At 40.5% G+C, this 14433-nt stretch overlaps 1 protein-coding gene across 3 annotated transcripts in view; it reads left to right on the top strand.

The window, feature by feature from the left end:
* The window catches only part of zfr (zinc finger RNA binding protein), a 73189-nt gene that overhangs the window by 53567 nt on the left and 5189 nt on the right, over positions 1-14433 (top strand). For 2 of the 3 annotated variants that reach the window (XM_019365637.2, XM_019365636.2), the window contains exons 13-18: positions 334-536; positions 980-1130; positions 1692-1833; positions 3785-3882; positions 4714-4809; positions 7795-7906. In XM_019365637.2, coding sequence (XP_019221182.1) covers positions 334-536; positions 980-1130; positions 1692-1833; positions 3785-3882; positions 4714-4809; positions 7795-7906 — 802 coding nt within the window. Of the gene's footprint in view, positions 1-333; positions 537-979; positions 1131-1691; positions 1834-3784; positions 3883-4713; positions 4810-7794; positions 7907-14433 lie in introns of those variants that run through there. The other variant, XR_003213298.1, reaches the window with a different exon arrangement.

The following is a 14433-nucleotide window of genomic DNA, read 5'->3' as shown; positions in this document are numbered from 1 at the left end:
GTGGTTCTGTTGCACTAACGAACATTTGAGGAAGATTAATGGCTTTTGCAGTGAAGGTTTGAGGCTCCAAGAACTTAGATTTTCTCTTATCTGGTAATGTATTCTGAGTTTGACTACAATGGCCATCTCTTGTTTGAATTAACAAAAAATACAACTGATAGTTATTGTTAAAAAAAATTGTTGGTTTTTTTTTTTTTCCTGGTTTGGCTTTTAGGAGGTGAAATGTATCATTTGAAAGTCTGTTTTTTTTTATACCTGTTTAAGCTTTTTGATCTTAGCGCTGGCATGTCCTTTAATAAACCCTAAACCTGTTTGAACTGTTCCATCTTACAGCCTCCACGCCGGCCTGACTCCTCAGATGACCGCTACGTAATGACCAAGCATGCAGCCATCTACCCCTCAGAAGATGAGCTTCAGTCCATCCAGAAAATTGTGTCAATTACTGAACGTGCTCTCAAACTGGTGTCTGACATAATTACAGACCAGGATAAGACCAAAGAAGAAGACAAAGAGAAGAAAGAACCAGCAAAAGACAGGTGTGTGGGTGGATGACAATCTTTAGTTTTACTGGTCAACAACTGCAAGTAGAACTGTCTTTGCATATCCCTTTGATGAACCTCCTAACCCACCGAGACAGTTTCAAGATTGGTCAGGAGCCAGTGCCTAAGTGTGTGCTTGGACGATCTAATAGCCCTTTACCACTAGTATGTACTCAGCTTGACTCTTTTAGTGTGTGCGATTAGGTTGTAGTAACCTTGTGTGCACTGGGTCGGAGATGCTCTGAATCTCACTGTACATGTGACATAGTGACAATACAAAGGCATCTGGGGGGGGAGAACCACTTACTCCAAGGTTTGACTCTCGTGTCCGAAGAAAAACTGATGTAGTGATATGGCTCTCCTGAGACAGGAGAACTACATCGCTTGCTTAGAGGGATTTCAAGTCTAATAGTTGCTGTTGTGCTGTAATCATTTCCCAGAGCCCTGAAGGGAGTGATGAGAGTTGGTGTCCTGGCCAAAGGCTTGCTGCTCCGTGGGGACAAGAATGTCAATCTAGTCCTGCTCTGCTCTGAGAAGCCCACCAAGAGCCTCCTCACCTCCATCGTGGAGCACCTCCCCAAACAGCTAACAGTAATATCTTCACCATGTCACCCCACACTTGACCTTTAGTGGCAGCTTTGACAGACACCACACTTAGATCACCCGCCTCAGTTTGGGCACAAGGCATACAAACTGCTTTTTTTATAAAGACCAACTTCTTTCTTCAGATTGCCTAAATATTTACTTGTGAATATGCCTCATAGTAATCTTTTAGATGAGAGTATTGATACGGCAGCCTGTCATGTGATCTGTTGTGTGCTTGCACCAGTATCAGTATTTTCGTGCCCCACCAGAGGCTTCCTGAGGGGTCCTCATGAACTGAATGAGGGGATGAATTGGATGGGTTCACCAGCTTCCAGGGATGAAGAAGCTCTGATTTTCTTGCTGTAGATTAGAGTTACCGTACGCACACACAGACTGAGGGTGGTATGCAGAGTAACCTCACCGCTATGAAGCTAGTTTTCCTTCTTAATCATCACAGGGTGTAACTATACATGTGAAAGTGTCCACTGAGCTGACTAAGTACGCCTCTCAACTTATTTCTTTTGGAAATGAATTTATTTTCATGTTTAAAAAAATGTTCTCCTCCAGCTGGTAACATCAGAGAAATACGAAGTCAAAGGATCTGTCCAGGAAGCAGCCATCATTCTGACGTCCTGTACCGAGCCAAAGATGCAAGTGACAATCACGCTGACTTCACCCGTCATCAGAGAGGAAAATGGCCGGGATGGAGGTTGGAAACCCATGACAGCCTTTCACGACCTTTTTAATATTTATCTCTCTGTAAAATCAGTTTCAGTATGTTGGTTGACGCTCTGAAGAGCACTGTCCTGCTGGCACACGGTGGTTTTGCTGGTGTAGTGGGTATAGTCCATGTTCCTTATTTGATTCAGTCAACATGAGAGATCATTTCTTACCTTTACTGTGTTGTGCACAGTGTGAACTGCCTTTATTTAAACAGCAAATTATTAGTTTTTAAAACGTTTTTCTAAATGAAACATCAGATTTCTATAATCTGCTTTATGAGATGTCCAACCTAAATATTTTCTGAGTCTTGTAATTGCATGGTTCTCATTACTACTTTGTTTTGTTTTAAAGAAAATGAAAAGGGCATGTGCCAGCAGTATTGCTCTCGTGCTTTTGCTCTGTAATTCTTACCTCTCAGATGCTATCGTTACCCTTTAAACAAAGCATGATCAGTGTTTGCATTGTGTTAAGTCTAGTTATTCCCAGGTGAGATTCTATTTTGTTTCCTGTGTTTCAGGGGATTGTTTCCATTTGATTGTTGGGAGACGTACATTACTTTTTTTTCCAAATTTTCATCAAGCTATGCGACAAAAGACAATTCCTGTAAGCGTCTAAGTGATAAATGAACAGACATAGGAGACATGTCATTTCTTAAAGCTGAATCTGAACCAGTTGTGCACAGGTGGGAACTTTGCATTGCTTTTTGTAATCAAGATTTGGCCGAGTCGGAGAAATTTGGTTGTGATTTTGTCACAGGAAACAAATGTTCCTTTTGTGTACTGGTGAACACTTCACCATGCTCAGGTCCCCTGTTCTAAAGTGCTCCCCTGAGTTGATTCGTGTTGTCTTTTTTACATAAACTGCACTCAAAATTGGGCTCAAAGTGGCTCATGTTTAGCTAAAAGCAAACGCTTCCCTTTAACCTCATGCATTATGGAAAAAGGAGGACAAATGATTTGAAGATGGTCAACTATTATAATGAATCAGTAACTGTGATGATTGCTCTGAGGATTATTCTTAGGGGAGTATTAATAAAAGTTCAGGAAAGGAGACTATGGCAGAGGAATCTGTGGTTGCACCTGAATATGGCTTTTGGTATATAATGATTGTTGGGGTCTTATTCCAAACTACTGATGTTAGGTTTTTGCATGCATGATATCCTAACCCTTTTGTTTTCTTGTACTTCTCCTCTTCAGCAACCATTGCTTCCTCTTTTTATATATTTTATATATATCTATATCTATATATATATATCTATATATAGATATATATATCTGTTGTAATATACAACTTGAGCACAGAGTTAAATTTTTCCTTCCCCCTCCCTTTCTTTCGACACTCGACACTAGTACATTGTCTCCTGTAAAAGGGTTGGTAGGGCCTGAGAGCTTCGGAAGGATTTTTGACCAAGGTTTTCTCACATCCCAAAAACTTTGCCACACCTACTGTTGCTGTGCCACTTTTTTTTTATCAGGTCACTTGCTATTAGCCCATTCTTCCTAATTGTAACACAGTTCATCATTAGCTGTCAAATCCCTTGATTCTCAGTGCTTGAACTAGAAACATCTACAAAATGTCAATGTTTAATTTACAAGTTGCCAACAAACACAATCACCTGATAAAACAGTCTTGGCTTCAAACATTTGTGACCAAACACTCAGTGTAGCTATGGTATTGGTCTGTTTGTCTTTAGGTGAGTGTGTAAACATAATAACCTAACATGCTGTACACTGTCTGTAAACAAAGCTTTGACATTAGTGTTTTGCTGTGTTTTTCAAATGTCAGTAATCTCTTGGAAATTCTGAAAAAGCAAGTGTAGGATGTTACGGAAAGAAAAGCTGGTATGTGTGGCAATGTGTTTGTTCTCTGCCAGCCTCGCTGACCTGGTCAAACACCCATTCCTCATCACCATTTTGACACTTGAAATTCATTTTTAGATGTAACCTCGGGTATGGTGAAAGACCCAGCGGACGTCTTGGACAGGCAAAAATGCCTTGACGCTCTGGCTGTTCTGCGCCACGCTAAGTGGTTCCAGGTTCGGAACATCATTTTACTTTCTTCTTGTAGCCTTATGAGATGCATTATTTCAGTATATTCATTTGTTTGGTTTTTTTGGGTTATAATTAAACTATTTATAGCAAAAACACACACAAGCACACATACACATATATTCAAGGATGTCATCTGTGCCAACAAAAATCTGGTCAAAGTATGTTGTATGTAGAGATGGTAAACCCAAGTTCATTTGAATCTCTCACAAAAAACCTAGCAAAGAATTGGCATCCTTGTATTCCCAATCCAATTTAGATTGACATATAGTGACATGTGATTCCATAAGGCTGCACAGTAACCAGCACAAGGTTGTACCATCCAGAAGTGCTTTCATGTTCAATGTTTGTATTGTTTTTATTCTATATATTTTATACAATGAGGATTGAGAGAAAAAGGAACATCTGTATATTTTCCTTTGATTTTGCTACCAGGCAAAGCACAGGCAAAGTAAAACAGATTTCCTTGCCTCTTTCAGTCCTTATATTCTCCTCTCAGGTGGACTCTTGTACTTTTAAGTCCCTGTTTGTGAGATACCTGGACAAATCTGGGGTCAGGGTTTAGAAGATGGCAAGAAAAGTCCTCATTTCTTGTGCGTCTTGCAAACTGTGACTTCCCCTACTAACTGCGAGGTCCAAGACTACTGGGAATGGCAGCTGATTGCAAACAGTTATGGCTTATATGCAAATCGAACCATACTCAAGCTTCCATTATGCACAGTAGTATTTGGAACCTCTACGATGAAACTGATTAACATGTTTGGTCCATCTCTTATCACGCTGGGTCACTCCATAAACCTAACTTTATTGCATCAAAGGCTAGAGCCAATGGTCTTCAGTCCTGCGTGATCATCATCCGAATCCTGCGAGACCTCTGCCAGCGAGTTCCCACGTGGTCAGCCTTCCCTGGATGGGTAAGTGCCATTAACATTAGACCTCAACCGCAGTGCGTTTTGACACTTTGGGGTTTTTATTATGGAATTGTAAAATTCTGAGAAATTTCATTGGTGGTCTTGAGTATCCTTCAAATGCCCCTTATTGTGTGGGTTAATATGCTGAATGAAGTCTGTTTAGTGCTGGAGGAAGTGATTCATTTGTTGCTTTGCCTTCATGTACATTGATTTGATATTACCGTCACCAAAAGTGTACCAAACCCATATGATGTTGAATCTGATAAATTCAATCAGATTCTCAAAGACTAAACTGAAACAAAAATAGAAATGAAATTTACTTAATTTTGCATTTCTGATTATATAAAACTGTTCTCAGGAAAAATAAAAATCCAGGGATCCAGGGAAATTTACCCTACCCAGCATGGGTATACAGACCAGCATAGTGTGTTGAGCGTAGTACGTACTAGTGGAGAAGGGCTTTTAGAGCCACTGGGTGCAGTGCTGGAGAGTAACCATCTCTCAGCACTAATGTCCTGCTGAGAGACTTCGACCCTCATGTGGCCAGCGACGGTGAGACCTAAGGGGGCACGGCTGGAAGAAATGGCCTGCTTGATCTGCGCCTGAATGGTGTTTGGTATGGACAACATGTCATTAGCACACAAGTCCAATAACAGAATACCGTGTTTGAACATAAGGGTGTTCATTAGTGCACGTAGCACTGGGACACCCTAGGTCACAGGTTGATTTTGTAATCGTATCACCAGATCTGTGATCGTATCTTCTGGACAGAAGAAGGAAGACTTCTAGTTGGCCTCAGTCTGACAAACTGTCGGGCAGCTCAGGAAGGGAAAGTGGTGCACTAAATGTGGATTGAGTGCTGCTGAGCTCAGGACGTAATCCAGCAGGAAGGGATACTTCAAAGATCTCGTCATTCCCACTGACAAGCCTTTTGTAGATGAAACTGAGTCCAGGGATGAGGGGGAGTGATCGATCCATCACCGGTGGCCTTGGGGGTATATCGGATCGTATTGTTGAGGAGCATCGGGTTTTCATTTTTGTCGTGGAATGCTGGACCAGCTCATTGTCCCCGTGAGGACATTTGAAATGACTTGGGAGTTTGTCCTTAATTCTTAAGGATATCACTTGTTTATCCACTGTAAGTTTTTTTTTGTTTTTTAAAGGCCTGACACTTTTTCTTTTGTCCTCCACTTGTCCAGTTTCTTCAGATTTTTAGGGTTTTTTTTGTCAGGCCACATTGTGCACCCTGGAGAAATATACCAAAAACCTACAGAGGTTAAAGCTGTGAGAATTCCTACTCTAAATGTCTTGGTGCATGCTCAGTCCATAAACACAGACGAGCCACCTCGTCAGGCCAGGACTCTGCAGTCTATTTACACCTACAGGCCAGTGGACACTCTTTCAGTGATGAGGATGTACACATCCTGGACAGGGAGGAACGTTTGAGCGCGGAGTCAAGGAGGCCATTTACATGAAAAGGGAAAGACCATCTCTGAATCGAGGAGGGGGCCTAAGGGTACATTTGTCACCATCTTACAATGCTGTGATTGCAGCCATTCCCCAGCTCTGTGAATGGGACTCATGGTCTTTGATCAGTGATCATGACAGTTTGCATATTGATGATCAACAAACTGAGCTCCCAGCCCATTGTTAATTCAGTGGGCTGGGAGTAGAGCAGGGCGATATGACCAAAAATATTTATCACGATATACATTTGAAAATTTGCGATACCGATATAACTGACTATATAATTGACACTAGACAAAATACTTTACAACTCCACAACTTTATTAGTGCAAAAAACCCCATCAATGTATTTTCACTTAAACAAGCAGCTGTTTTTTATGTGCATTAAAGTTATATAAAAATGTAACAGTGCAAATTCCTCGCTGACAGTTTAACCAAAAGGCATTTCCAGTGGAAAGTGGCCGACATATCCTCAGCATAACCATGTATAATATCCACAAAACTTAAAAAGAGGTTATACACACACAATACAGTAATATTATGTTGAAGCACAGTACCGTATCACTCTGCGAGGCTCCTGCCTGCGATAGCCGTAATGCTCCGACAATCCATCAAGCGGTGCGGCTTCGTAGCTTAGCAAAGTCGTACTAAAACATCTGACAGATTTTTGAGCGCCGTGTACCACATAAAATCGTTTCGAGGTCAGTAAACACAACCAGAATTCATACATAAGGCACACGGGATTATAAGGGACACTGTCGATTTTCAGAAAAATCAAAGGATTGATTTTAAGTGTGCCGTATTTTCCAAACAACACGGTAATAACGACGCCCCGCTAGCATGCTCTACCAAAAATAGTGCTTTGTTGTGTATCTGATGGACGAAAGCTAAACCAGTTCCACACCACTGAAGTTGCAGCATTTTTACAAACCAGTTCTGGTTCATCCGTTTCATTTAACGATCCACTTTCGCTCTTCTCATTCTCCGTCGCCACCATGTGCGTATGTAAACATAGGCACTGCGCATGCGCGTTTTACCCATATTCTATCGCGATATTTCATTTTCCTATCGTTGCCCAAAATTACACCGGTATTACTGTGAACAGTATGATATAGCCCAGCCCTAGCTGGGAGGTCAATGTCCTGTTTATAAGGATGGAAACCTGCAGTCAGCTGAGACTGAAGAGGTGACCTGATGATGATGATGATGAAACGTTTCTCCCACTGAAAACATCCGAACAGAATCAGCTGTTTGGGATACTGCTCTAAGCCATTTCAAACCTTCCACTGAAAGTCTGGCTCCTGACTGTTGAACTGTGTGTAAATGCTGAACTCAGCGGCTACAGCACTAAGAAAGTTTCATCAGTCAGAAACATTTCTAAAGCTTTTCTGAGATATTTGAAATATTTAAAGGCAGTGTAAAATATTAGTTACCTTAATTAATAAAAGTGATGTGAGGAAAGCCACAATGATGTTCCCAACCATCTCAAACATCTTCTGTTCTTCTGTGTGCTCTGTTCAGGCCATGGAGCTACTGGTCGAGAAGGCCATCAGTAGCGCGTCTGCCCCTCTGAGCCCCGGTGATGCACTGAGACGTGTCTTTGAATGTATTTCTTCTGGGATTTTACTTCCAGGTAAGGTGGTTTGGCTTTCTTTTACATTGTTAGTTTTGTACTTGAAGAAAATTGATTCCATTTCTGTTCTTAAATCAAAACGAAATGGCAGGTAGGTGGGCCAGTTTTCTTCGATTTGCACTCACTGCTTCTGTTCTTGCCTGTTGAGTTATTAAAGTTTTGTATTCTCCAGATTTTATTTCTTTTTTTTCATTTATGTCTTGATGCATTCTCAATCATCCAGGAAAGTAAATCTCCAAAAGTTGAATCTGTTCATCTGGACGTAGCGTTTGGTGGGAGAAATGTTTCGTCACTCATCCAAGTGACTTCTTCAGTCTCAGCTGACTGCAGGTTTCCCCAAACCTTATAAACAGTACATTTGCATAATGACTGAAACCAGCCCACTGAAGGAACAATGGGCTGTGAGGTCAGTTCCTTAATCATAATTATGCAAATTCCCATGACCATTGATCAACAATCACTGACCAAAACCCACTGATCAAAGAACACTGATCAATGGCCATGAGTACCATTCACAGAGAGTTGGGGAATGGCTGCAATCACAGCATTGTAAGATGGCGAAAGATGTACCCTTAGGCCCCCTCCTCGATTCAGAGATGGTCTTTCCCTTTTCACGTAAATATTTACGTGAAAAGGGAAAGACCATCAATGGTCATGGGAATTTGCATAATTATGATTAAGGAACTGACCTCACAGCCCATTGTTCCTTCAGTGGGCTGGTTTCAGTCATTATGCAAATGTACTGTTTATAAGGTTTGGGGAAACCTGCAGTCAGCTGAGACTGAAGAAGTCACTTGGATGAGTGACGAAACATTTCTCCCACCAAACGCTACGTCCAGATGAACAGATTCAACTTTTGGAGATTTTTTTCATTTATGTTTTATTGGTTTTCTTTTTTTATACATGTACAACAATACATCTTAACCACAGTGGGGGAGAAGAAAAGAAAAAGGAAAGACAGAAAATACAACGAGATTATGCAAAATCAGGCCTCCCATTTTGTACATAATTCAGTATTTGTCAAATGAGTCCGCCTGCAACTTTAGCCTAAAAGTTATTTTTTCCATAACAAAAATGGTATACATCACGTCAATCCACTCATTTATAGTAGGAGTATCCTCATTAAGCCAACGACGGGTTATGGCCTTTTTGGAAGCCACCAACAGCACGCTGAGCAAATATTTCTCCGGTTTACATAGATTAAGACTCTCTAAGTTCCCTAGGTACAATACTGCAGAATGAAATTGTATTTTCTTTTTGAAGATTGTTTCCAGGACCTTATGTATTTCCTTCAAAAATGGAGCCACACGAGGACATTCCTTAAAGGTGTGGAAGTGATTTGCTGGTGCATGTCCACACTGCCTCCAGCAAGTTGTCTTATGGGAATATTTGGATTTTTGAGCTGGGGTATTAAAATAACGACTTACATTCTTCCAAATGAATTCCCTCCACGAGGGGGAGCTTGTTAGGGACCACTGCTGCCTACAGGTCCCATCCCATTCCTCTCTTGTTAGGGATAGATTACCCTCTGTTTCCCATCTTGTTTTAAGTACTCTTTTCCATGTCTTTATTGAGCTTACTATCCAAGGGTTGCCCGGGTCTCCCAGGAGACGTAATTTTGAGGGCTCTCCTATCAGTGCCCTAACAGGGAAGTTCCCTCCCAAGGAAAACTCCGCTTCCTTCCATCTTGAACAATATCCAGGTTTACACCAGCCCACCAGAGTCCTTATTTGGGTTGCCCTATAATAGTTATGTAGACAAGGGAGGCCTAGTCCTCCTCTATCCTTGGGAAGCTGACGTGTTTTAAACTTAACTCTTGGCTTTTTACCCGCCCATATAAATCTGGAGAGGATCCTATCTCATTCTGCAATGTATCCGTCAGGCCTTTCTATAGAAACAGACTGGAGCAAGTACAACATGCCTAGGAGTATATTCATTTTTATAGTGTCCATTCTAGAAGAGATGCTAAGATAAGGAGTTAATGACCATCTGCTAATATCTACAGGGTTCGTACGGGTGCTTGAAATCCTTGAATTTTAATGTTGTCTTTTCAAGGTTTGAAAAGTGCTTGGATTTCAGATGTGGTGCTTAAAAGTGCTTGAAAGTGTAACTGTATTTCATTCACCACAAATAACTATCTGACTGAATAGTTTTCTTATCAGATAGAGAAATAAAATGAGTTGCAAAATGTAAAAGCAAAATTTCCCCACCTGGGCTGCCTTGCGTCTGTTTCAATATGTGACCCCGCCCCTCCCTTGGACAGTCGGGGATGAGTGCGCTAACATACCTCTAGGTTGCTGTTTTAATGAGTATTTGATGGAAAACGACAATGGCGGAGTTTGCGCTCTCCTGTCGCATGATAGGTGAGTCCTAGTAAATAATTTTCCAGTACGCGTACGTTACACATGCTGTTTTTTAAAATTATGATTATTATTTTGCTAGCTATCAAACTCGCTGGAGAAATTGAAATGCACTGAGTGTGATGCAGTATGGCAGCGCTATTATGGAATATGCTGTGAACTTGGCTAACATCACTTAGCAGTAATATGAGTTAATTTACTCAAGTGAAAGCTTTAAACATTAGCCCGATACATAACTGGCCAACTTAAGGCTTTCTGATTAACCGTCTCCATTTCAACTTGGGTCAACGTGTGGACTTCAAACTATATACCAGTTTTTAAATTGTGTTGATAGGCCATGTAAAACCAATGTTTTTTGTTTTTTTTCTGAATAAAACAGTGGCGTTTTACTCCGGGAAGAAACGGTTAAAACGGCATTTTCTAAGGAGAGCGCTAGCAAACACGCTTTGCTTGTGAGTGAAAAAAGAAAAAGAAAAAATACTCCTTCCCTATTGGTGGAAAAATGTACCATGTCGACCAATCAAAAAAATGATACGGCAACATGTGGTATTTGGTTGTTTGGGAAGAGAGAGAGAGCGAGTGAGCGAAAAAGAGAGAGAGAGTTTTGATACGTGGTAGATTTGTGACGTTTACAGTGTTTGGAGTCTCAAGTTAGTGTGTTGCCTTGTGTACTTAGTGTGTAGTGCAGTCGTTGTTTTGTTTTGTGTGTCAGTTCTACTAGTGAACGTCACAGTTGCTGCCTTAAAGCCACCAAAGGCAGGTTGCAGTGTAAACGCTGAGTGACACACCTGCTGTCAGACCTGCAGGTTTATCCCTGTGCTGTTCTCCTCTGTCTTATAGTGGACACAAACTATATTTTGGAGTTGCATAAATAATTTGTGTGCCTTCTTATTTGATGCAGAACACCTGATTGTTCTGTAAATAGTTTGAAATGGTTATATGAAAAACGTCTGAGCCTTGGCTGCATTTTTAGGTAAATAGTACCAGATAACTTTGTTGTTTGCAAAACTTGTGCATATTTTTTTTAAATGTACAATTTCTATTTACATTTCAAGTTATGAAAATGATATGATAAAACATACAGGCTATCCTTCTTACACAAGAAATATCCTGTAACTCACCATTCTTATGGACGCACACTCTCAATGAACCCACATAAACTGCTCCCGAGCATAACTTGTGATTCACACTGCCTCCATGAACACCATTTTTCATCCCAGTCAAACATTACTTACAAAACAGCCACGCCCTCTAGTGGTGAGGCAAAAAAACTGCATCACAGTCCTGCCTTCAGAACACCGCAGTAAAGCCATCTGTACCTGGAGATTTGTTTGCCTCGAGTTTACCAATCGCCAAGTGAAGTTCTTCCCTTGTAATTTGCTTCACTAACCATTAGTTTTCTTCTGCTGTGAGTTTTGGGACGTGTAACATGTCAAACAAACTTGATCTTCATTATTTGTGGGTGGTTGTAAATATCATTTTTCATAGTATCTCTTAAAGCAGTCCTTAATTTCCTCTATACCCAGCATTTCCATTTTGGTTTCCGGATCCCTTATCCTGTATACTGTTCTGTCTGCTTGTTGTTTCCTTATCTATATGCCAATTGTTTCATATATTTAGCTCCCCCCTCGTAATATCTTTGTTTGGTCAACATTAGTTTCGTTTGGACTTCTTGGGTGTATATCTCATCAATTAGATTTCTCCTCTTTGCTATTTCTAATTTTGTCTTGGTATCAATAGTTCCGACTGCAGCTTCTGGAATCTTGCAACTTTGGATTTTTTAATATTAGAGGTTATAGCAATAACTTTTCCTCTCATTACTGCTTTGCACGCATCCCACAAAATCTGTGGGAATAACTCATCTTTATCATCATATTCCAGGTAATCCTCAATGTCTTTTCTCAACTGTTCACATGTCCGTTCATTCAGTATACTAGAATTTCATTTCCAATTGGTAATTTTTCTCCTTTGAGTAAGTTTTAAAGATACATATAGAGGGCAGTGGTCGAAAACGTCCATTGACCCGATGTGGCACTCTTGTACTCTGTTCATGTCAGTACCAAAAGTGAGGAAGTAATCAATTCTCCAGTAGGTTGAATGTGGAGATGAATAGAAAGTATAGTTCCTTGCTGTTGGGTTGAGATGCCTCCAAATATCCACCAATCCCGTCTCCTCTAGCAGAAGGTTCAGTTTTCTAGTTAGTTTTGGTGATTGAGATATCCCCGATGCGTCCAGATTTGGTTTTAATGTAATATTAAGGTCTCCTCCACAGACAAGTTTGTCCTTGTGCCTCTGTGCAGATTTTACTCCTTTTTCTTTTTTTCTTTTTGTTTTGGGGTTAGCCTTATTTCCCCTCAGTTAAATTATATTTTCAGTCTGTTTTTCTTTAGTTGCAGTCATGTTAAACATTCTAATATAGGTGGTATTTCTCAGGGAAACATGTAAGTAATGTAAAATGGTAGCAAAATGTCTTTCAGCTAACTTCACAATGAGAGTTTTCTGGGTTTAAGCTGTTGTCAGACGGCTCTTTCTGAGGAGGAACTGAAGCCGTTGTTCTGATCAAAGCTACAAGACTCCCCTGAATTAATTTAAGGCTATTTCACCACCCCCACTGACGGTCATTGTGTGACTGTGGTATGTGAATACATTCATTATGAATCAAACTTCCTTCCCTTTGTTCTGATCTGGGATCTGATTGCTTCAGTCAGGGAAGCTGAAGGGCTTCAGTAAAATATCACCAACAAAACCCAGACCCTTTCAGCTCTTCAGTGTCCACAGGTCAGAGGAGCGCTGAACATTTTCAGGACTGATTTTATAACCATGCAGAAGTACTGAGTGTGTTTCTGTGCCCATGTGCTTTATTGCTGCTAATTCAGCTAGGCTTCTTTTAGCAGTTAACATTTGTTTCCCTTGTGTTCTCTCCTGATACTTGGATCGCATTTCAGTGCAGGCAAATGCAAAATACATGCTCCAACGTTCAAAATCGTCAGGGGTTCCACAACGTGAGGAGAGTTCTCAATATAATCCACAAATGTGAAGAGTCACCTGATACTGCAATACTATCACTCGATGCGGAGAAGGCGTTCGATCGAGTTGAATGGCCCTATCTAATTGAGGTGCTTAAGCGTTTTGGATTCGGTGATCACTTCCGTAGATGGGTTGAAATTTTACTTGCTGATTCGGTTGCAATGGTATCTACCAATAATCTCATCTCTCATCCTTTTGAGCTATTTAGAGGCACCAGACAAGGGTCTCCAATTTCACCTCTGCTTTTTGTACTAGCCATGGAACCTTTAGCAATAGCAATTAGATCACATCCTTCAATCCATGGTATTAAGATTGGGGAGACGCTACACAAAACAGCAATGTACGCTGATGATACTATTCTGTTTCTATCACACCTCGCAGAATCAATACCATCTCTCCTGAAGCTATTTGATCAATTTGGCAGTTTCTCTGGGTTCAAAGTGAATAAAGAAAAATCATCCATTATGTTTTTAAATGTGAATGAGAGGATGAAACCAGTTGTGTCCCATCCATTTGTGAATGCCACAGAGGGATTTAAATATTTGGGCATCAGAGTAACCCCAAAGATAAGCGATCTTAGTTCAGCCAATTATGAGCCCATGGTAATAGAGGTGTCGGAAGAGATCACTAGATTAATATCATTGCCTCTTTCTTTACTGGGAAGAATAAACATAGTAAAAATGACTATATTACCTAAATTTCTATATATCTTTCAGTCAATTCCGCTGGCCCCTCCTCCTTTTTTTTCCAAGACCAGAAAGCTCCTCTCTAATTTCATCTGGAACAATAGGAAGCCAAGACTCAGACTCTCCCTCTTGTATTTACCATATGATAGAGGAGGGCTACAATTTCCAAATTTAGAATGGTATTATTGGGCTGCTCAGCTGAGGACCACTATGTTTTGGTTTTCAAACGATATTTTCCTTCCCTGGTTAGAAATTGAAAAAATGTCCTCAAAGGGTTTGTCATTACATAGCTATCTATACTCAGCACCCTTTAAAACTTTAAAGAAAACTACTACTAATCCCTTTGTAAAAAAACACTGTTGTTGTTTGGCATGAAGTACAAAAAATGTTGAATGACTCTCCAAGGTTGTCCTGTTTCTCCCCAATTTGGGGTAATGAACTCTTTGTTCCGGCT

This window comes from Oreochromis niloticus, linkage group LG12 (assembly GCF_001858045.2).
Source record: "Oreochromis niloticus isolate F11D_XX linkage group LG12, O_niloticus_UMD_NMBU, whole genome shotgun sequence".
Lineage (NCBI taxonomy): Eukaryota > Metazoa > Chordata > Actinopteri > Cichliformes > Cichlidae > Oreochromis > Oreochromis niloticus.
This window is presented reverse-complemented; position numbering and strand designations above follow the sequence as displayed.